Below are 22727 nucleotides of genomic sequence, written 5' to 3'. Positions count from 1 at the left end.
AGGCGGGCAGATCAGTTGAGGTCAGGAGTTTGAGACCAGCCTGGCCCAACATGGTGAAACCCTGTCTCTACTAAAAATACAAAAATTAGCCGGGCGTGGTGGTGTGCGCCTATAATCCCAGCTACTCGGGAGGCTGAGGCAGGAGAATTACTTGAACCCAGGAGGTGGAGGTTCTAGTGAGCCGAGATCGTGCCACTGCACTCCAGCCTGGGCATAAAGAGCGAAACTCCATCTCAAAAAAAAAAAACGTGTGGTAGAATTCACTAGTAAACCCATGTGGGCCTTGCACTTATGTTCTGAAAGTTATTGATTACTGATTTAATTTTTTTAATAGATATAGGCCCATTATCTATTTCTTCTTGTGTTCTGGCAGATTCAGTCTTTCAAAAAATGGGTCTGTTTCATGTAGGTTATTGAATTTGTGGGCACAGACTTGTTCACAGTATTCCTTTATTATTCTTTTGATGTCCACGTGATCTGCAGGGATGTCCCCTTGTTCATTTCTGACATTTGTAGTTTGTCTTTTTTCTCAATTAGCTTGAATAGAAGTTTTCCATTAAAAAAAAAAATCTTTTTACCAGCCAGGTGTGGTGGCTCACACTGGTAATCCCAGCACTCTGGGAGGCTGAGGCAGGTGGATCACAAGGTCAGGAGATCGAGACCATCCTGGCTGACACGGTGAAACCCCATCTCTACTATTAAAAAAAAAAAAAATTAAACGGGCATGGTGGCGGGCACCTTTAGTCCCAGCTACTGGGTAGGCTGAGGCAGGAAAATGGCATGAACCCAGGAGGCGGAGCTTGCAGTGAGTCGAGATCATACTACTGCACTCCAGCCTGGCTGACAGGGTGAGACTCTCAAAAAAAAAAAAAAATTTTTCAAAGAGCTAACTTTGGGTCTCATTGATTTTCTTTTTTTTCCTGTTTCCAATTTCATTGATTTCTGCTCTACTTTTTCTTTTCTTCTGCTTATCATAGATCTAAAATTGTTCTTCTTTTCCTACCTTCCTAAAGTAGGTGTGTATTCATTTTACATCTTTTTTCTTTTCTTTTTTTTTTTTTTTTTTTTTTGAGATGGAATCTCGCTGTCACCCAGGCTGGAATGCAGTGGTGTAATCTTGGCTCACTGCAAGCTCCGCCTCCTGGGTTCACACCATCCTCCTGCCTCAGCCTCCTGAGTAGCTGGGACTACAGGCGCCCTCCACCATGCCCGGCTAATTTTTTTGTATTTTTAGTAGAGACGGGGTTTCACCGTGTTAGCCAGGATGGTCTTGATCTCCTGACCTCGTGATCCACCTGCCTGAGCCTCCCAAAGTGCTGGGATTACAGGCGTGAGCCACTGCGCCTGGCCATCTTTTTTCTTTTCTAATATGTGCAACCCAATAGAATACATTTCCCTCAATGCACTGCTTTAGCCGTATTCTAAACTTTTAAGTTGTACTTTCACCTTCATTTAGTTCAAAGTATTTTAAAATTTATCTTGAGATTTCTTCTGTGATCATGTACTATTCAGAGTTATGTTGTTTCACCTCCAAGTATTGGGGGACTTTCCAGCTTTCTGTTGATTTCTAGTTTAATTCTCCTGTGATTCTGGGAGCAGACATTTCATGATTTCTTTCCTTTTCAATTTATGAAGGTGTGTCTTATGGCCCAGATATGGTATATCTTAGTGAATGTCCCATGTGAGCTTGACAAGAAAGTGTATTCAGCTTCTATTGGATCAAGCAGTCTAACTCAATTATATCAAGTTGATTGATGGTGTTGAGCTCAACGATGTCCTTACTGATTTTTTTGTTTACCGGATCTGTTCATTTTTGATAGAGCAGTGCTGAAGATTCCACCTATAACAGTTAATTTGTCTGTTTTTCCTTGCAGTTCTAACAGTTTTTACCTTATGTATTTTGGCACTGTACAGTTAGGTGCGTCCACATAAAGGACTGTTGCCTACTTGAGGAACTGATCCTGTTCTCATTATGTAATGCCCCTCTTTATTGCTGATAACTTTCCTTGCTCTAAGTCTGCTCTAAAATAATATAGCTACTCCCACTTTCTTTGATTAGCATTAGTATGGTATACCTTTCCCCATCCCTTAACTTTTAATTGATACGTATCTTTATATTTAAAGTAGGTTTCTTGTAGACAACTGCTGTGGTTTGAATGTGGTCTGTTCCTGCCAAAACTCGTGTTGAAATTTGATCCTCAACGTGACACTGTTGGGATGTGGGGACTAGTGGGAGGTAGGTATTTGGGTCATAGGAGTAGATCCATCATAAACAGATGCATGCCTTTCTCTGGGGGTGTGTTCTTGCTTGGGTGGGAATAGATTAGTTTCCTTGAGAGTGGGTTGCTGAAGTCTGGCTTCCTTAGTTTCTCTCTCTTGCTTCTCTTGATGTGTGATCCCTTTGTACATGCCAACTCTCTGCCATGAGTTGAAGCAGCCTAAGGCCCCCAACAGATGTGGCTGCCCGATCTTGAACCTTCCAGCCATCAGAACTGTGGGCCAAATACCTGAATACCAGAATACTGAGGCCCAGCCTCAGGCATTCATTGTTATAACAACACAAAATGGACTGAGATAAAACATATAGTCTTGCTTTTTCATCCACTTTGAAATTTTTTTTTTTTTGAGATGGAGACTCACTCTGTTGCCCAGGCTGGAGTGCAGTGGTGCAATCTCAGCTCACTGCAACCTCCACCTCCCAGGTTCAAGTGATTCTCTTGCCTCACCCTCCTGAGTAGCTGGGATTACAGGCACGCACCACCACACCCAGCTGATTTTTGTATTTTTAATAGAGACAGGTTTCACCATATTGCCAGGCTGGTCATGAACTCCTGACCTCAAGTGATCCACTCACCTTGGCCTCCCAAAGTGCTGGGATTATAGGTGTGAGCCACCGCGCCGGCCAACAATCTTTTTATTATCCTTTTTCTTTCTGTAAGGTCATTATTAATGACCCCACTCTCATTCTTGATGTTTAAAGTGATAACTGATATGGCTGGATTAATTTCTACCATTTGTTACTGTCTTCTATTGTTGTCCTTATTCTTTGTTTCTACTTTTATTTTTCACCTTTTCTTTTTGGCCTTTTGTGGTTTTAATTGGGCATTTCATATGTGTCTCAGTCCATTAGAGCATAAAAACAAAATAGACTGGCTTACAAACATCAGAAGTTTATTTCTTTTTTTAATTTTATTTTATTTATGAAGTATTTATTGATCGTTCTTGGGTGTTTCTCGGAGAGGGGGATATGGCAGGGTCATAGGATAATAGTGGAGAGAAGGTCAGGAGATAAACACATGAACAGAGGTCTCTGGTTTTCCTAGGCAGAGGTCCCTGCAGCCTTCTGCAGTGTTTGTGCCCCTGGGTACTTGAGATTAGGGAGTGGTGATGACTCTTAAAGAGCATGCTGCCTTCAAGCATCTGTTTAACAAAGCACATCTTGCACCGCCCTTAATCCATTTAACCCTGAGTTGACACAGCACATGTTTCAGACAGCAGGGGGCTGGGGGAAAGGCCATAGATCAACAGCAGCCCAAGGCAGAAGAATTTCTCCTAGTCAGAACAAAATGGAGTCTCCCATGCCCACCTCTTTCTACACAGACACAGCAACAATCTGATCTCTCCTTCCTTTCCCCACACTTCTCCCCCTTCTTTTCAACAAAACCGCCATCGTCCTCATGGCCCGCTCCCGATGGTCGCTGTCTCTTCGGAGCTGTTGGGTACACCTCCCGGACAGGGCGGCCGGGCAGAGGTGCTCCTCGCCTCCCAGACAGGGCGGCCGGGCAGAGGCGCTACTCACATCCCAGACAGGGCGGCTGGGCAGACGCGCTCCTCACCTCCCAGACGGGGCGGCCGGGCAGAGGCGCTCCTCACCTCCCAGACGGGGTGGCCAGGCAGAGGCGCTCCTCACTTCCCATAGGGGGTGGCGGCTGGGCAGAGGCGCTCCTCACCTCCCAGATGGGGCAGCCGGGCAGAGGCGCTCCTCACTTCCTCCCAGACGGGGTGGCGGCCAGGCAGAGGCGCTCCTCATCTCCCAGACGGGGCGGCCGGGCAGAGGCGCTCCTCACTTCCCAGACGGGGCGGCCGGGCAGAGGCGCTCCTCACCTCCCAGACGGGGTGGCCAGGCAGAGGCGCTCCTCACTTCCCATACGGGGTGGCAGCCGGGCAGAGGCGCTCCTCACTTCCCAGATGGGGCAGCCAGGCAGAGGCGCTCCTCACTTCCTCCCAGACGGGGTGGCGGCCAGGCAGAGGCGCTCCTCACCTCCCAGATGGGGCAGCCGGGCAGAGGTGGTCCTCATCTCCCAGACGGGGCAGCCGGGCAGAGGTGCTCCTCACTTCCTCCCAGACGGGGTGTCGGCCAGGCAGAGGCACTCCTCACCTCCCAGACGGGGCGGCCGGGCAGAGGCGCTCCTCACTTCCCAGACGTTGGGCGACTGGGCAGAGGCGCTCCTCACATCCCAGACGATGGGCGGCCGGGCAGAGACGTTCCTCACTTCCTATACGGGATGGCAGCCGGGCAGAGGCGCTCCTCACTTCCCAGATGGGGCGGCCGGACAGAGGGGCTCCTCACATCCCAGACGATGGGAGGCCAGGCAGAGACGCTCCTCACTTCCTAGATGGGGTGGCAGCGGGGCAGAGGCTGTAATCTTAGCACTTTAAGAGGCCAAGGCAGGAGGCTGGTAGGTGGAGGTTGTAGCGAGCTGAGATCACGCCACTGCACTCCAGCCTGAGCACCATTGAGCATTGAGTGAGCGAGACTCTGTTTGCAATCCCAGCACCTCGGGAGGCCGAGGCAGGCAGATCACTCGAGGCCAGGAGCTGGAGACCAGCCCGGTCAACACGGCGAAACCCCGTCTCCACCAAAAATACAAAAACCATTCAGGCGTGGCGGCGCGCGCCTGCAATCCCAGGCACTCGGCAGGCCGAGGCAGGAGAATCACAGGAGCCCGAGGCAGGCAGGCTGCAGCGAGCCGAGATCACGGCAGTACAGTCCAGCTTCGGTAACAGAGGGAGACCGAAAAAAGGAGAGGGAGACCGAAGAAAGGGAAAGGGAGAGGCAGAGGGAGAGGGAGAGGGAGAGGGAGACCGAAGAGAGGGAGAGGGAGAGGGAGCAGTTTATTTCTTTGTTTTTTTTTTTTTTTTGAGATGGAGTCTCGCTCTGTTGCCCAGGCTGGAGTGCAGTGGCGCGATCTCGGCTCACTGTAAGCTCCGCCTCCCGGGTTCGCGCCATTCTCCTGCCTCAGCCTCCCGAGTAGCTGGGACTACAGGTGCCCACCACCATGCCCAGCTAATTTTTATATTTTTAGTACAGACGGGGTTTCACTGTGTTAGCCAGGATGGTCTCGATCTCCTGACCTCGTGATCCGCCCACCTCGGCCTCCCAAAGTGCTGCGATTACAGGCGTGAGCCACCGCGCCCGGCCCAGAAGTTTATTTCTAGCATTTCTGGAGGATGGGAAATCCAAAATCAGGGTGCCAGCAGACCTGGCTCACTTCTTGGGGCATAGAAAGTCATCTTTTCACTGTAACTTCAGATGGTGGAAGGGAAGAGCAACCTCTCTAGGTTTTGTTTTGTTTTTGTTGTTGCTGTTGTTTTTAAATAAAGACTCTTTTCTCATCATGACAGCTCTGATCTCATGACCTAATCACCACCTAAAGGCTCCACTTTGTAACCCCAGCACTTTTGGAGTTAGAATTTCAACATATGAATTTTGAGGGAACACATTTAGACCCCTAGCATTCCACTCTTGCTCCCCTCAAATTCATGTCTATGTCACAAGCAAAATATATTAATTCCATCCCAATAGCCCCCAAACTCTTAAAACATTCCAGCACCAACTCCAAAATCTCAAGTTCAGAGTTTCATCTAAATCAGATATAGGTGAGACTGAAAGTATGATTCATTCTGAGGTAAACTGCTCTCTAGCAGTGAAACAAACATGTTCTGTGCTTCCAAAATACAATGGTGGGATGGGCATAGGATAGATATTTCCATTTTAAAAGGGAGAAATAGGAAAGAAGAAAACAGTGACTGGTCCCAAGTAAGTCTGAAACCCAACAGAGGAAACAACATGAAATGTTAAGGCTTGAGAATAATCATTGGCTCAATGTTCTGCCCTCCAGGCCCACTAAGGTGATAGTGCCACCTTCAGGACACAATGTGGTAGCAGCCCTGCCCTGTGGCTTTGGGTGGCCTTGCCCCTGAGGCAGCCATGTGCTTGTGCCTTGCTCCTGCCTCCACAGTAGCTCTGTGCCTGGGTCATGCATATGAGGTTCTCCTGGAAACCACCACTGGTGACTCTACTGGTCTGGACTCATGGGCTTAGTGGGGGCCCTCTGTAGTGGCCCTTCCCCAACAGTGATTCTCCATCTCAGCCCCATGGCTCTCTTGGGGCATCCTTTTAATTCTGGGGGAAGGCAGCCATGCCCCCACATCTTTGTACTCAGGGCTTGGGATGGGATGGGTAGCTCTGATGATCTCAGAAATGCCTTTGGGGTCATTCTTCCATTGCCTTAAAAATTAGGTCCTCGCTTCTGTTTATAGATGGCAGACCAATCTTTCTCTTAACACCTGGCTTTCACTGAGATGGTCAATCCATACTAATCATCTCATCAAAGAGTTACTTGGCCACACCCTTTCCTCCTGAACAAGGTTTTTCATTTTTTCCAATATGGATTGGCTGAGTTTTCCAAATCTTTGAGTTCTGCTTCCCTTTTGATCAACAATTCTAAATTATCTTTCTTTTCTCATTTTACTCTAAACAATTCAAAGGAACCAGGCTGCCCCTTTAACACTTTGCTCAGAAATAGCTCCATCTAAAAATCTAAGCTTGCAGTGAGCTGAGATCGTGCCACTGCACTCCAGCCTGGGCGACAGAGCGAGACTCTGTCTAAAAACAAAACAAACAAACAAACAAAAAGACCTAATCACTCACAGGGCTACCTGCCGCAAAACACTAGAACACAAACACAATTCAGCCAATTTCTTTGCCGCTTCATAACAAAGATGGCCTTTCTTACTGCTTCCAGTAATAGGTTCTTCACAGAGTTCTCTGTATCTGTCTTTTCAATTTTTGGTACAGTGATTTGGCCTGTGAGCTCACTTCTCTGATAGATCTTTAAAAAGTTGCTTTTTCTGTTTGTTTAGCTTTTCCCTGGTTGGGATGGAGTAATGAATTCTAAGCACCTTACATACCAGGACAGAAACTGAAATTCCTGTTGGAAGATTTTTGATTACTGAGTCAGTCTTTTGTTATATGCCTATTATTTATTTCCTTTAGAGTCAGTTTTGGGAGTTTGTGTGAGTCTAGTGATTCAGCATTTCATCAAGTGTACCTATGTTTTTTAGCATTGTTATATTTTCTCATAATCCTTTTTCTTTCTGTAAGGTCATTATTAATGTCCCCACTCTCATTCTTGATTTAGTAATTTGATCATCTGTTTTTCTTGAACAGTCTAGATAAAGGTTTGCCATTGGCTGTTTATCTTTTTAAGGAAACAACTTTTGGGTTTGTTGGTTTTCTCTCCTGATTTTCTATTTCATTTATATCCATTCTAATCTTTACTAGTTCCTCCCCTCTGCTTGCTTTGGGTTTAGATGATCCGATATTGTTGCTACGTAATTGTTCATTGTATGCTTCTACTCCTTCATATTTCTGTAAAATCAGTAGTAATGTCACAATTTCATTTTTTATTTTAGTAACTTTTTCTTGTTCTACCTAAAGGTTTGTCAGTTTTATCTTTTGCCATTTTCCCCCATTCCCTATTTCATTTATTGCTGTTGTAATCTTTATTATTTCCTTCTTACTGCTTGCTTTGGGCTGCTTCTCTTTTTCTAGTTTTTTAAGGTTGGGAGGTTAGGTTATTATTACAGATCTCTCTATCTTTTGTATGATATCTTCTTTGACTCATTGTTTATTAGGAAGTATGTTGTTTTATTTCCACATATTTGTAAATTTCCCAAATCTCATTGTTATTTCTAACTTTATTCCACTGTCAGTGGAGAATATAACTTGTATAATTACAATCTTCTTACATTTATTGAGACTTGTTTTGTTGCTTAAAACGGGTTCTAGACTGGAGAATGTTACACATGCATTTAATATGTATTCTATTCGGAGTGTTCTATAGATGTCTATTAGCTCTAGCTGTCTTATAGTCCTGTTCAAGTATTGTATTTCTTTTCTGATCTTGTCTTGTTTTTCCAGCCATTATTAAAAGTGGGGTATTGAAACTCCCACCCACTGTTGTTGAACTATTTCTCCCTTTAATTTGGCCAAGTTTTGCTTCATATATTTTGGGGTTCCCGTTTGGTGCATATATGTTTATGGCTGTTGTATCTTCCTGGTGAATTGACTCTTATCATTACATGATGTCCTCCTTTGCGTTGCATAATAATTTTTGCCTTAAAGTCAATTTGGTCCAACATTAGCATAGCCACCACCTGTGCTCTTCTTTGGTTACTGTTGTATAGGGTATCTTTTTCCATCCTTTTACTCTTGTGTCTTTGAATCTAAAACGAGACACCTCTAAACACACAGTTGGATCATGGTGTGCTAAATCAATGCAGTTTTTTGTTAAGAAAATCTATCAAAGCTCCATGTGTCTATTGTATGCTTCCACTTACAAGTACAGAAATAGGCAAAAGTGGCCTGCATTGACAGAGTCAGGGAGTTAGCCCTGGGAGGAGCGGGTGCAGAAAACATCAGGACTTCTGGGGGATATCCTCACTTGCCTTTCCTCTGAGTGCTGGCTACACAGTGTGACAGTATTTAGGTTGCAAAAATCCAGTTGGCCAGTGGACACTTTTATTTGCACTTTAATGTATGTGTGCTAAATTTCACAAAAACTTTGATGAAGCAAACCTGATGTGGCATGTCTGTTCTCCTGGGAGGCTTTGCGGGAAGAAGGCAGCCCAGTGACTCACCAGGACTAGCAGACACCCTATTAATTTGTGCTGATGAAGGATAAATACTCCCCAAAAAGCATACCTGAGGGTAGGGGTAGGGGTGGAGAACTTTGGGGTTACTAGTTACACAGCTGTGTTCACTGTGTGCAAATTTGGCCTGTATACTAGGATGTGCACACTTTCCTGGATGCAAATTACACTCTTAATAAGTTGGCTTAAAATTATATTCCCCACAGGACAAAGACCTAGATCCATGGCCTTGTGTCCAAAGCACTGGTGATTGACGATGACAGTAAGAACCATATTAGCACCAATCATCAATTAAGTACCTGCTGCATGCTGGTACCAAGGGCTTGATGAAGCTTCACAACCACCTATATAAGAGGCACTATTTTGTCCCCACCTAACAGATAGGGAAGTTGAGGCTCAGAGAGCTAAGGCAGCCAGCTACCAAATGGTGGTGATTCAATCATCAGTCCAGCTCTCAAGCCCATGCTGTTGTTTCCAGCTCTAGTAATCTGCCGGGAAGTAGGGGTGAAAACACTGCGGGGAGATGGAAGATGCAGAAGAAATGGAGACCACCCTCTCCCAGAGGGAAGGCTGAGCAGAAGGCCTTTCAGCATGGACTGTCCCCCTCTGCAAGCTCCTGAGACCCCACCCACTCAAGAAGCTGCCGCTCCATCCTTGAAACTGAAGACTGTGTTCAAGGACCCAGAAGATGAGGATGGGGGAGGGCAGACTCAGTGTCTGGATGCCTGTGCCAATCAAATACACCACCAGGCAGAAGTGAGCCAGGCCACACTGGGCCATGCACAAGTGTGGGAGTGGAAGGCACAGACACTGTCCCTGGAAAGAAGCCTGCCTCACAGGGCCCTGACGCTTTACACCTCCCTTCTCCTCGAGGGTCTTCTAGATCAGTTCAGGGCTTTCTTTTCAACCTTTTCCAGGAGTTGGACAACTGCCTCTTTTACTCCATCAGAAAGAATGGTTTAAACAGAAAACAAGTCCCAACAGCTGCTACTAAAGCAGAATAGTATCATCAAAGGCTGGAGGTTCTGCAGTGACAGTGAAATTAGGAAAGGTGGTATGGCAGTGAGACTCCAGTTAGATGGAGGGGTCCTGGGGAAGGGGCATGGCAGCGAGACCCTAGCCTGAGACGGCTTTCCAGAGGGAAGCCCTACATGAGTGAAGCCACACAGGCCTGACTGAGGCTGTCGGACGAGGAGGTGGCAGGAGTGTGTCCTGGTATTTACTGTCCCCTTGACTAGACACTGTCCCCTTTTCTCACACCCACAAGCAATCATATGAACATGCCCACTGTATATTTGTACATATTCCTACAGACAAATGTGATTTCCTGAGTTCAGAGAGTGAGAGTTTAGACACCAAAGGATTCTACATCATCTGAATCCCTGCCGCCTCATCAGGATAGCATAGGCTACTCCTAGTTTTAGTCTATGTATACACAATGTGTTCTTACCAACATGCTGCTGTGGCTTCAAACCTGATGCTGCACTTCAGAAGACCCTTGAGGACAGAGTTATAAGGCGTCAGGGCCCTGGGGGGCAGGCATCTTTCCAGGGGGGGCACTGTCTGTGCCCTCTACTCCCACTCATGTGCGTGGCCCAGTGTGGCCTGGCTCACTTCTGCCTGGTGGTGTATTTGATTGGCACAGGCACCCAGACACCAACTCTACCCTTTCCCTACCTTCATCTTCTGGGTCCTTGAACACATTCTTGTTTCAGGGATGGAGTGACAGCCTCCCCACATATACATGACCCCTCCGCACTCTCCTGAAGGTGGACCCCAGGCTGCTTCCAGCTCCCACTACCAGGGTTACCTGATAGGCTGGCTCTGTTGCTGTTGTTGTTTGAGGCAGTGGATTTATTGTGCCTTGCTTAAACCACAGTTATCTGGAGCACGGAGTCAGAACAACCACAGAGAACAAACATGTGCTTTGTCTTTTTATTATTCTTTATTGGTCCTACCAATGTGACTCTTTACCCAGGCCCACTGTTCCTATGTGCACTGGCTTTGTAGGCATTTACATCATATGTCTGTGTCCTGAAAATCTCAATTAATTTCTCCTTCCTATTCCTTTTCCATGCTCTGCCTCATTTTCTCAGAAATTGAAGGCATTTGATTATTATTTTTTTGTTTGGGTCTGTGTAAAGGTTCCTTGGCAGGAGAACATGCATATGACTTTAAAATAAAGACCAACATTCTGACACTAAGGTAATGCACAGAAAAAATACAGTACTCAGACATCATTGCAAATAAATACCCCATATAGATGAAGTTATCTCAAATGTAACAATATTTCTTATGAATCAACACTGTAACGGAAGGTAAAAATAGGAGTCCCTACAACTAGGAATAAGAAATGCTTATTCCAGGAAACAGAATTCTTTTATTTTTGTCATTTATATTATTATAATTTTTCCTTTTTTGGAGAAGGAAGGACAGTTTTTCTTCCTCCAAGAGTACCAATTTGACCACTCCCACTAACCTCACTCAGCAAACAAAACAGGATGTAGACCTGGTTTGCTAAGGAGTTTTAATGAGTTCTGTTTCCTGAAATTAACAGTGATTAGTTACACCAAGCAAGAGAAGATATAATGTCTCGCTTTCACATTTGCAAAGAATACTATGGCTAACCCTCGTCCCCTACTGCGCATGCCAACACAGCGTCGGCCCTCCTGATACCCTCAGCTCTTCACAAACGTGGCGTTCATACAGCTTGCTCAGCTTGTCCCAGAAGGTCCATTTGGTTCCCAAAGCACACTCAAGGTTTTGTGTTTGCTTTCATTTTCTAAGCCCCTGAATTTGCAAGTAAAGAATCACTGACTAACAGAATTTTGCACAATGACTGTTTTCTTTCCCTCAATGAAGATGCCCAGGTCCGGGTGTGAGGAGCGCCTGCCTCACCTGCTGTCCACGCTGGCCTTCAGCATGCCCACTAGCTCTTCCCTGCTCGCTTTCGAGAATGATCTGTGCTGGGACACCTCCCTTAACTGATGAAGGCACTACTGGCGATGATTACTAACAAAAAGGTGTTGAAAGAGAACACCCTAAAAATCGACAACTGTAGAATTTTCTAAGTGTACCACAATTTGGCACAACAACCAGAGTAACAAAACAATTCCAATTTGGAATTTTATTGGTACAGTTGTATAAAATTCTGTTAATCAGTCATGCTTCACAATGTCCTAAAACCCAGAAAATTCTGGAATTTGTAGGTAATACTACTCATTCAATAATTTATCTTTTTTTTTCAAGTGCCTATTACTGTTTTAACCAGAGCAAAGGTCAAGTTTTCTTCTTGTTACATTGAACTATTCCTAAGAATAATAATAATACAATATGAAAAACCCCAGAATCTGAATACCCTGGATTTCTTAATGAACATGGCATTTAAAATCTGTAATTTCAAACATGAACCACAATGCCGTATGATCTAAAGGCTGCTGAACCACAGCGTGGATACACTTAGCTGAGCTCCTCGCTGGGTCAAAGCACTCATCTCCAAGTCTAAAGCTACACGCTATGGAGCACACAGCTCTGCCTCGTGCTGACACCAGACAAACACGGTGGGAGCTGAGGCGGACAGCGACAGGACCACGAGCATAGACCACGGCACCTGAGACCGTCTCTACGCGAGGAATTAAGGAAGCAAATATAATATCAAAATATCAAAAGTGCACAGGTTGATCGGATAAAAAAAGAACATGTGTAACAAGGAGCCCCCATGGTGGGTGTTTCCAGCGGGCTCCTGGCGAGCCTGGCAGCCAGGGAAGAAGGGTCTTCGGCCCATACAGAGGCCTTTCCACGCAGCAGCTCGCAGCATGCTCAACATTAAAGCTTTTTTTCCTCCCATTAAAAACCTGGGGAATGCTATTTTGAAAAGAATTGCAGTGGCATATCCAAAAAGTTTCTAAGTGGGCTTTTAGGTTGCCCTTCCTTCCTCCTCATGGGCCACGAGAGGGAAGGGGAGGGGGCTGCAGTGTGACAGGGCCGGGTGGCCAAGTCCTCCTGGCAGCTACTCTACAGCTGAAAATGGGAGAAAAGAGAGCGTTAGAAAGCGGTCATCTGTCGCTTCCTGTTTATCTGACAACTGAAGCTCTCCACGTGCTGGGAGGGTGCGAGCACGTTAGTTGGCAGAAGAGAAGACCTGCATGTGTTAGCGGGGGTCCCAGTGACTTGAGTGTCTGCAAAGCCCCTTAGGAGTATGGAGAGAAGCTATGTGCCAGGCTTGCAAGGAGAGGGCAAAGCGCGTGCAGGGTGGGCATGCCAGCAGCCATCCCACTGCGAGTCTTGCTGGGGCAGGGGGATCTGGGCCCAGGAAGAACACGCAGGGGACATACATGGGCCTGTCGTGGAGTCTGGAGGGGACCGAAACATACTCGGCACCAAAGGGAAGAGCACACAGGGCAGAGAGCTGTGGGAGGGGGCAACATGGCCTCTCACCAGGTAACTCGAATGCCTCTTCCGCATGAAAGACAAGGCAAGCAGCCTGCAGGACAGAAGACTGCAGCCTCAGGTCCAGCTGGTCCCACGGGGTGATCGGGAGAAAAGTACTGAGAAAAGTTCTGCTCAGAATGTGGGAAGGCAGGCGTGGATGGAGCCTCTGGAAATGGGAGAACCCTACAGCTACCTTTCCTCTTTCTCTGTTGCCATCCCCCAGATTGCACTAAATAAAGAGACCTAAACATCTCCTACCTGTGAATCCTGACAAGTGGCCCTGGCCCCATGCAAAGCTTTCCCAGCACCGGGCTGGGCTCTGGCTACACCTGTGGGTGTCCAACCCAGCCAAGCCCTTGGTGGCTCAGACTTCAGGCTAGGGTTTTCAAAGCCCCATGTCTTTGGGACTGAACCCCTATGGAAGGCCGGATAATTGGCTGCTGAGGTCACCCCAAGTACAAAAGGACGGGCTCTGCACTGAGAACCAAGGTCTGGCCAGGCACTTGGAAAGCTTTTCTCATGAAAAATGAAAACCTGGGGCCTTGGGCCCTGACAATTTGTCACCTCACAGGCCACTAGACAAGCATCCTGATCTCAGAAATGAGAAACTGAGCTCTGGATTCCTGGGTTATGGTCAGCAGTGTCTGTGCCATGTGTGTCTGGCCAGCAGAATACAGGGGCTCAGGGCTGCTCTTCTCTGGGCTTGGGGAAGAAATTCTGCACTTCTTTTCTGAATATGATTTGCAGTGAGATACTGCATAAACTACAACGTAATCCTTTCCATGAAACTATGCCAAGTGCAGAGCCATCCTCTGAGGCCGTACCTATGCTGCAAGCTGGAACCTCCTAAAACTGCTTTCTAGTGCTGACATTAGACACATGCGAGGAACATGCAAGTTTCAACTCAGGTTCTGCCCCTTTTGGGTGCTGAGGGAGCAGGACCAGGACTCCTTCCCTTGGGTTTCCCCACGGGTGCCCAAGGCTTAGAAGATCCTTTCATCACACATCTGCTGCAAGAATGTGCAGCTCTATCCCCACCTCTGACCCCCACCTAAGAGAGCAGCTGAGGACTGGGTGCTCCTGAGGGGGCTTTGAGGAGTGAGAAGCGACACAAAGCTCTCACAAGTGTCCTGCTGATGCAACGCCCCATGGCGCCTCGGCTAGACTCCTACCCTCTGTGCATTAGTCACGTTAAGATTGACCTAGCGCCGCCGTCCCGCTGCTGCTGGGTTAGTTGAGGTGAAGCAGATGTTAGCTGCAGCGTGTGGCGCCCCACAGCCCCTAATCACAGTAAATGCTGTGCTTCTCGCTGCAGAACACCTGGTTGGCCAGCCCGGTGCCCTCGGCCCTGTCGCTGGCGCAGGCACAGGTGTGACTTACGCTCGGGGTGGCTGGCTTGGTCTTCGGGGCGGCTTTGGCGCGGCCACGCCGGGTCTGCTCATGGTCCAGCTCGAGCAGCTCCAGCCTCTGGGTCAGCGCCAGCTTCTGCTGGATGGCCATGCGCAGCAGCGAGTTCAGCGTCTTCTTCTCGTCCTCAGCAGCCGCCAGCTGCCGCTGCATCTCATCCAGCTGTGTAATGTACTCGTCACACCTGTGGGTACCAAAAACATAACTTAGGGGCGGGCAGAGCCGAGCAGAGGAGGGCAGGGCAGGGCAGGGCTAAGCTGAGCGGCCCTCTGACAGCCCTGTACCAGAGCCATCCTTCAGTGTGGTCTCTGGACTGGAGGGTGTGGCTGGGGAAGAATTATTCTGGCTTATTTTAGCACAGGCTTTGCTCGGACAAATCCCTGATAAGGGTGAGAGGGAGGCTTGGGCCCAGGCAGGGCAGCCCTATGAGGCTGGCTTGAGTTTTGTGGTTTTGTGGGGGAGGGGCTGCTTTGCTCTTTCAGCTGCATGTAGTGCTTACAAACAGGCTATGCCCCTCAGCGACTGGGCTTCTTCTAGGAGGCGCTCTCCCCGCTTAAAGGCTTCGAGGTGGCCTGAGGCATCAAGACATGGAGAAGCCATGGCTTCTAGGGTGTGGATGTGAATCTAAGCAGGACTGGGCTTGTTCCCAAGGTCGATGCTTCGTCAGTCTGTGCTGAGCACTGACCAGAGCCAAGAAACCATGTGTGTGGACGCCATCAACAGCTTCATCCCGAAACCTGGGTGCGGAGCTGTGGGAGGGTGTGGTCTGTCCCTGGATGCCCTTCTTCCACATCCCATATGGGTGGGGCTTGGTAGAGACATAGGGCGGGTTAAATCCCAGGGCTCCCAGGGCGGTGAGGCTGTGCAGGCACTGAGCACAGCCCCACCCTGCCCACACGCACCCTACTCTGCCTGTCCCCACCTGCCAGGAGCCGGCCCTTGGATAGCACCCTCTCCAAGGACTCTGCTGCCCACCCTTTTGAGGGCACACAGAGCTGTGATCCCTGCAGATTCAAAATCTTGGCTCCATCTGAAAAGTCAAGTTTTTAAATAAAACAAATTTTAAAAGGTAGGGTTTACGTGCCAGATGCTGAGAAACTGTGGGATTTTTCCCCAAGCCCCAGGAAGACAGGACGCTTCCAGAGAAATTCTGGGACTCTTCCTTGTCTGTACCCTGCTCTGGCAGGTCCTGCAGGGATACTAAGAAACTTGGAGTGCACAGCACCAGGCTTGAGAGAAGCAGGCCCTATGTGCAGTTCCCACCCTGTGCAGCTCAGATCCTTAGCTTGCTCACCCATAAAAAGGAAACATCTAGATTACCTGCTGGGCCCATGGTGGGCTTGGCTGTCCCCCATGCAGGGCTGACCCCATGGTGCTATCCCAACATGACCCAGCAGGTGGCGCTACCCATCTTTGGAAGGTGAAAGACAGCGGTACCTGTCAGGGGGCACCTGGGAAGATGCTGAAACCAGGACCTGCCCCACAGAGGCCCGTGAACACTTAGGGAGCCTCGATTCCCAGCCTTGGGGTCTGACTCCCAGACAGGGAGGGGTGTGCACCCACCAGGGGCAGCCCACCTCAGAACCCATTACTAAGAGCCCGCCACAGAGGAGGAAAGAAAGCTGGTCTCCTCCAAGCCCCAAGGCCCTCTCCTCACCCTCCCCAGATTGGCAAAGTGGAGGATGGGAGGTGAGTACCCAGCGGTCACAATGACGCAGAGGTACAGGGCTATGCACAGAGGTGGACCCCAGCAGTGACCTGCTCCAGCCAGGAGGATAATCTTCCTTCTGAATCTACAAACATAAATACACACTTGTGCCGTATGGTCAAGTTCTTGGGGGCAAATACCTCATGAGAGAAAAGGCCAGGACTCCTCTGTCACCTGTTGGCCCCAAGTTAAGTCCCTGTAAATGTTGGATTCAAGGGGTGGGAGCCCAAGTACTCCCTGAAGCTCTGCAACTCTGGCCCATCTACTCCAGGATCTGCTCTCCTCAGCCCTTCTGCCCTCAGTCTCCATATATGCAAAGCAGAGACAAGCCTGGGCCTGCTGCGGTTTCATTCACAGCAAAATGGAACCGGCGCCACAGAACCAGGCTCCTGGGGGCTGGGCTAGGTGCGAAAGGAACATTAAAAGGATCACACACGCTCTGCTATCCCTGGCCACATGTGGGCACCTGCCAGGCATGCCCTACGCTCCAGCAACTGCTTGTGTGACCTCGGAGGAAGCTGAGGTGCAGCAGCTGGGGGCCCCCAACCCCATGTGGCCCCCATATCGCCTCACCCTTTCTTGTCACCAACTGGAGCACCAGTGTGCCAGAGATGTGCCAGGGACCATGCTTCCCCAACCTCGTACCATGCTGGCCCTGATGGAGCTGGGCACAGCCACTGACTAGGCAGGGCTGCAGGCCTCAGCATGAGGCAGTGAGAGGCTAAGGGTTCCAGAGTCAAGTGCTGAGGACAGCTGGCCTCGTGGAAGGGGAGGGCCCGACAGCAGCACGGTTACCTGGTGGCAAACATAGCACGCAGTGAGGAGAAGGTGGCTGCGTCCTCCTTGAGGGCCTTGAGCTCATTGCGCAGCTTCATCATGGTCTCGGTAACCATGGCCTTCTCATTCTCATACTTGCTCTTCAGGTTGGCAAGCGCCACCTCGGCCGTCTGGGGGACAGATGTGTAGGGTAGAAAAGTGAAAGGCGTGAAGTCAGCCTAGAGGTGCTCTGGGAGCAGGATCGGGAGCCCCGGTCTGAAGTGGTGGCGGTGCCTGGGAAGAAAGCTCCTGGGAGGCCCCTCCCTATGACAAACCCTGGGGATGGACTCCAGCAGCTGCGCCATGGGGAGTCCCACCTGCTGATTCTGACTGGCAGAGGAGGGACTGCTCCCAAACCTGCCAACAGGACCTCCATGAAGCCCCACAATCGCTCTCCACAGCTCAGACTACAGCTCTCAACACATTTTCCCTCCAGTATCAGGAAGCACTATGAGGCAGTCGCAGTGAGTGAATGGCAGCGGCATTTCTCACTGGCTGAGCAGCTCTGCTGAGGGGCCCTCACACCCACCTGCCCACTCCACCCTCCCAGCTGGGGGCCCTGAGCAGGGGAGGGCAGGCAGTCGAGCTAATATGGGGCTGGCTCTGTCTGGTGGTGACACAGGCCTGGGGGCCCCGTGGCAGGGGGAGGAAGGAGGCCAAGGGGAAACACCCTTAGGCCAGCAGTAGGTGACATGTGCCCCTGCTGCCTGGCACCTCACCTGCTTGTTGGCCTTCAGCACAGTGCGCAGCGTGGTGATCTGCTCCCGCTTGGTGCTGAGCAGCGACTTCAGCTTGAGGATCTCCTCCATAAGTGCCTCCTTGTCCTTGTCCACGGCGGGGCCCAGCTCCTGCGAGGCAATGCGCTGGCGTGACAGCTCCGTGGTGCGGTCCACGGCTGCCTGCAGGTGCTTGATCTGGTCACGGATGATAGCGATCAGGTTGTAGATGTTCATGGGCTCCCGGCGTGGGTCACTCAGGGGTGACGGCAGTGAGGAGCCAGGCGAGGGGCTGCTGTCCCCCGTCCCGCCATCTGCTCGGCCCGCCTCAGGAGCCAGCAGCCCCTTGGGTAGGAGGATTGGTGAGCGCCGGCCGCGCGCCTCGGGGCTGGTGCGGCCCCCAGGACTGGTGCGGCCGGCCCTGCCCTGGCCCTCACGGTAGTAGTCCAGCATGACACGGTTGGGTGTCTCATTGTTGCACATGCACACGTGGTGGTAGAGATTGGCCAGCTCCTCACTGAAGGTCACCAGCTCATCCTGGGCCACACTCAGGCTGCCCTGTGTCTCGCCAGCGACGTCGCTCACCTTCTTCAGCTCCTTCTCCAGCCGGGCCAGCAGCTCGCGGTCCTGGCGGCTGGCCTTCTCCAGCAGGGAGACCTTCTCCGTGAGCGCCTGGCCCTCAGCCTCGTAGCGGCCCTTCTCCTCAGCATGCTGGGCCTCACGAGCCTCGTGCGTGCTGCGCAGTGCTTTGAGCTGCTCGCGGAGCTCGCCAGCCTCAGCCACAGCCACATGGTACTTGCAGGCCAAGATCTCGGGCCCGTTGATGTCCACCTCGTAGTAGTCCCCATCCTCATGGCTGTCACGGTCCTTCTCGTTGTCCAGGGCCGTCTGCCGCTCCTTGCCAGCCTGCAGGCGCCGCAGGGCACTCAGATTCTCTGTGAGGCGGGTCACCTTCTCCTGCTGTTCTGACAGGGAGCCCCGCGTGTGCTCTAGCTGTTTCTGTGTGTCCTGCAGCGACGCCAGCAGGCCCGCCTTTTCCCGCTCCATCTGCAAAGGCACAGGCAGCAGGATACCATGTCAGTTGCTATGGACCCCAAGAGCTTGGAGGACCCCCAAGATGGCCCAGTGACATCCCACCCCATGTCAGGGCAGGCTGTGAGCCCCAGGTTCCTTGGCCATGCTGTCAGTGAGGTGGACAAAGACACACAGGGTGTGGAAAGAATGAATTCATGCTGGGCCCTCAGAACACTATCCGTCACCAGTAATGGTGGTCACCCTCAACGCAGGCTCTTTCCCCAACCACGCTACAGGGGATCTGGGCTAAGAAAGTGGAGCTCTAGGCTGGCTGGGTGTGTAGTTGGGAATATTAGCACCCTAGCCCTCTGCTTCGGAGGACAGGACTCTGTTGCCTTGGATCAACAGGGATCCATGTCCCAGGGGATGAGCCCAAGCATGACCCTGGGGGGCCCCTGACAGCTGGCCTGAGTGCAGGGATCACATGTGGGGCCAGTGTCTCATCACTTCACCCTGACATCATGTAGGTAACAGGGGAGCAATGTGGGTGCTGCAGTGCCAGGAAACCACTTCTCTAGGACTCTTCTACGTGTGCTCCTGGAGTTCCATTTACCGTAATGATGCAGGAGAAAAAATCAACGTAAGGAAAAGGGAAAGTTAACATCAGCAGAGTGTCAGGTAAGCACTGCTTGGGGAGCCCTGCAGAGCTGGAGTGGGGACAGCATGCTGAAGGCCCCACTGCCTGCTCACCTGCATCAGCTGCTGCTTCAGCTTCTGGATCTCGGAGATGTTGAGCTCACTGAGTAGGTCGGAGACAAGGCTGGGGGAGGGCGGCGCGAGGCCCTCCTTCTTGGGCGTGGAGGTCTTGTTGTCCAGTGGCAGCTTGGCCAGGCCGCCGTGCTCAAAGCCATTGACCAGGGCCTCGGCATCGTTGTTGGGCTCGGCAGCATCGTCACTGAACTTGAGGCCATCCAGTGAGACATGCAGGTGGCTGGTGTAGAAGGAGTCGTTGATGCTCATGTAGTGTGACAGCTCCTTGCGCAGGCTGTTCTTCTGTTCACGCTCCGTCTTCAGGGTCTCCAGCGCCTCCTCCAGCTGCCGCTCTGAGATCTCCTTGAGGCGGATGGCATCCTCCAGCTGGCTGTTGAGGTACTCGGTCTCCTCCTCCAGACGCTTGATCTCATGCTTGAGGCCCTCAAACTCCACCTGGGAAGAGAAGTCAACGCTCTTGCATCAATGCAATGTGGAAGCTCCTTTTAGGCCCCATAAATGAAGAAAACACACCAGCACACCAACTCCGGCCACCATGAAGCACAAGGTGAAGCGCCAGGTGAGGTGCCATCCTGGGAAGGGTGGCAGCCCGTCCAGGCCAAGACTGCTTCCTCTGCTCAGAGATGTGGATGCTAAGAAGGTTCCAGGGCATGAGATGCGAATGCAATGAAATGCTCAGCCCAGCCCACCCACCGTTGGGACCAACAGACACAGTGAGGGGAACACAAATGTCTGAGGTGGCCCCAAGCCAGGACTGTACGTGTGGAGATGCATCAAGAACAACACACATCCACCCATAGAAGGCTGCCAACCTTGTATTAAGTCATTCACAAATATTACCAAGTGCGTGCTGATTTAAAATTCTATATTTAATTAACATTAACAGTTAACTAAATATCTTAAGATACATAAAAACACATTTCAATGTGTGCTGTGATCATGACTTCTAATCATATTTCAAAATGAAGGAACAGAAACTCCCCCCAAGGCAGAATATCTCAACCACTAAACCTCCACACGCACATGACACCCAGACCTGGAAGAGCTCGAAGGTAGGTGGGAAAAGCAACATTAAAGTGTTGTCTACATGAAAATTGTATTTGCAGGTGGACAAGGAAAAAGCAGATAGAAACTGATGCCTGATGTGGAGGCTCAGAATTTTGTGGGCAATTGCTAAAACTATTTCTTATTTTTCTGTAATATTTGGACAAAAAAAAAAGAAACAAACCAGTAACAGGAAGTGCTGAGCATATCTCTGTGGGTCTTGGGTCGGAAGGGACACCCATTACCACATCCAAGGTGTGCTCAAAGGAGGTGGGCATGGAGCCCTCAGCCCCAGCACCACAAATGCGGAGGTGAGGAATCCCAGAGAGGGAGAGAGAGTCAGACTCCACTAAGCGCCAACCTGAGGACAGGGTTGCCTCAAGCCTCAGTTTCCCTTCTCCTAAGGCCACTGTGCGCTGGGCTCTGCCAACAGCAGCACCAATGACCAAACGGTACTTACAATCTAGACAGTGGCTAAGACTGTTAATGAGCTCGAGCTGTCACAGAAGGACCAGGCTAGGAGCTCTGCATAAACACATGAGCTTCCTCCTCCGGGCATAAATACCACATTCCCTGACGGTGAGACTCAGAGGATTTTGGTGGTAGAGGATTTGAGGAAAGCAAGGAAGACATCCATAGCATTCTGGGGAAAGTTTTGGGGTTTCCTGAGAGAAAAGACTCCCATTCCCCACCATGCAGGAGTGTGGCTCTTGCAGAGAGAAGAGCAAGTTCAGGCCTTGAGTGGCAGAACAGCAGAGCACATGATAATTTAGTCACATCACAAAGAGAAGGGACCCTCCTCATTCATCTCTGTCACAGGCAGAGACCCTGCTCGTCCCTGTCAGAGAGGGGTCCCTCTGAGACCCCATTAGAGACAGAGGGGTTCCTGCTCATCCCCTTCAGACAGAGAGGACCTTCCTTGTCCCTGTCACAGGCAGAGACACAGGAATATTGCAGGCCTCATGGTCAGCACCTGATGGGGGAGTCTCAAAGTCCAATCTGGGGTTTTCTGGTGTAACCTCTTCATCACCTCTCAGATTTTTGTTTTCATTTTTGTTGGCTGGGACACCTCAGCCTGGCCAATGCCAGCAAACACAGCAGCCAGATTTTCATCTTTTGGAGGGTCTGGGTCCCACCAAGTGTACCCCTGCCTCCACAGTGGTAAAGCTGGCCCTGGGACTCGGGTGTGTGGAATAAGACAGGAACCCCTTCTCAAAAGGGAGAGGGGCTGAGCAAGAGGGCCTCAAGGCCCAGTTAACCCACGTGCCACCTCCACCCCACAGGCCCAAGACTCGCCTGGTTCTGTCTGAGCACAGACACTTGCTTCTGCAGGCTGATGTTCTCCTCCTCCAGTTCCGAGTAGTCCTGCAGCAGGCGAGCTTCCCGGAATTTGTACTCCTTGATGTCATCCCGCAGGCGGCCACGCTGGATCTCCACATTCTGGTTGATCTGTTGGGGGGAGAGGGAAAGGCAGGTATGAGCAGCCTCCACAGGGCATGAGAGGGGCTCAGTGCAGCCAGGCACGCCATGGCCAGCCACACAGCCAGAACTCAAGAGCCCCGGCCTGCAGGTGCCAGTGTGACTGCCTGGAGAGGAGAAGGAGCCCAGAGCAGTATGCCAGAGTGCACAGCGGACTGCAGAGGTTCCAGAGTAAATCCCCTCAGCCCTTCTCACCTGGGAACCCCTGACAAGTGACTGCCTGCTCCAACCCTTGGTTTCTTCATCTTTAAATTAAAATGGGGTTAAAAGTAGTTCCTGCCTTCTATTATTGGGCATGTACACAGTAGTGCGCAGGTGGGCATATAAATGGTATAGTGCTCTGGCAAACAGCCTGCAGGTGCTGAAACTGTTAAACACAGAGGGTCTACCCCAGAGAAATGGAC

At 50.4% G+C, this 22727-nt stretch overlaps 1 protein-coding gene across 3 annotated transcripts in view; it reads right to left on the bottom strand.

The window, feature by feature from the left end:
* Positions 1-3006: 3006 nt before the first annotated feature.
* BICD2 (BICD cargo adaptor 2) overlaps positions 3007-22727 on the bottom strand; it is a 61423-nt gene continuing 41702 nt past the window's right edge. Inside the window, exons 3-8 of one of the 3 annotated variants that reach the window (XM_054521065.2) lie at positions 22141-22293; positions 19780-20235; positions 18019-19062; positions 17279-17430; positions 14749-14959; positions 3007-4612 (exon numbers count right to left, since the gene is read on the bottom strand). In XM_054521065.2, the coding sequence (XP_054377040.1) occupies positions 4490-4612; positions 14749-14959; positions 17279-17430; positions 18019-19062; positions 19780-20235; positions 22141-22293 (2139 nt within the window). In that variant the 3' untranslated portion in view covers positions 3007-4489. Of the gene's footprint in view, positions 4613-10858; positions 14960-17278; positions 17431-18018; positions 19063-19779; positions 20236-22140; positions 22294-22727 lie in introns of those variants that run through there. The other 2 variants (XM_002819962.5, XM_009244633.4) reach the window with 2 other exon arrangements.

The sequence above is a fragment of the Pongo abelii genome, chromosome 13, assembly GCF_028885655.2.
Source record: "Pongo abelii isolate AG06213 chromosome 13, NHGRI_mPonAbe1-v2.0_pri, whole genome shotgun sequence".
In the NCBI taxonomy this organism is placed as follows: Eukaryota; Metazoa; Chordata; class Mammalia; order Primates; family Hominidae; genus Pongo; species Pongo abelii.
Note: the sequence above shows the minus strand (reverse complement) of the source record. Positions and strands in the feature narration are given on the sequence as shown.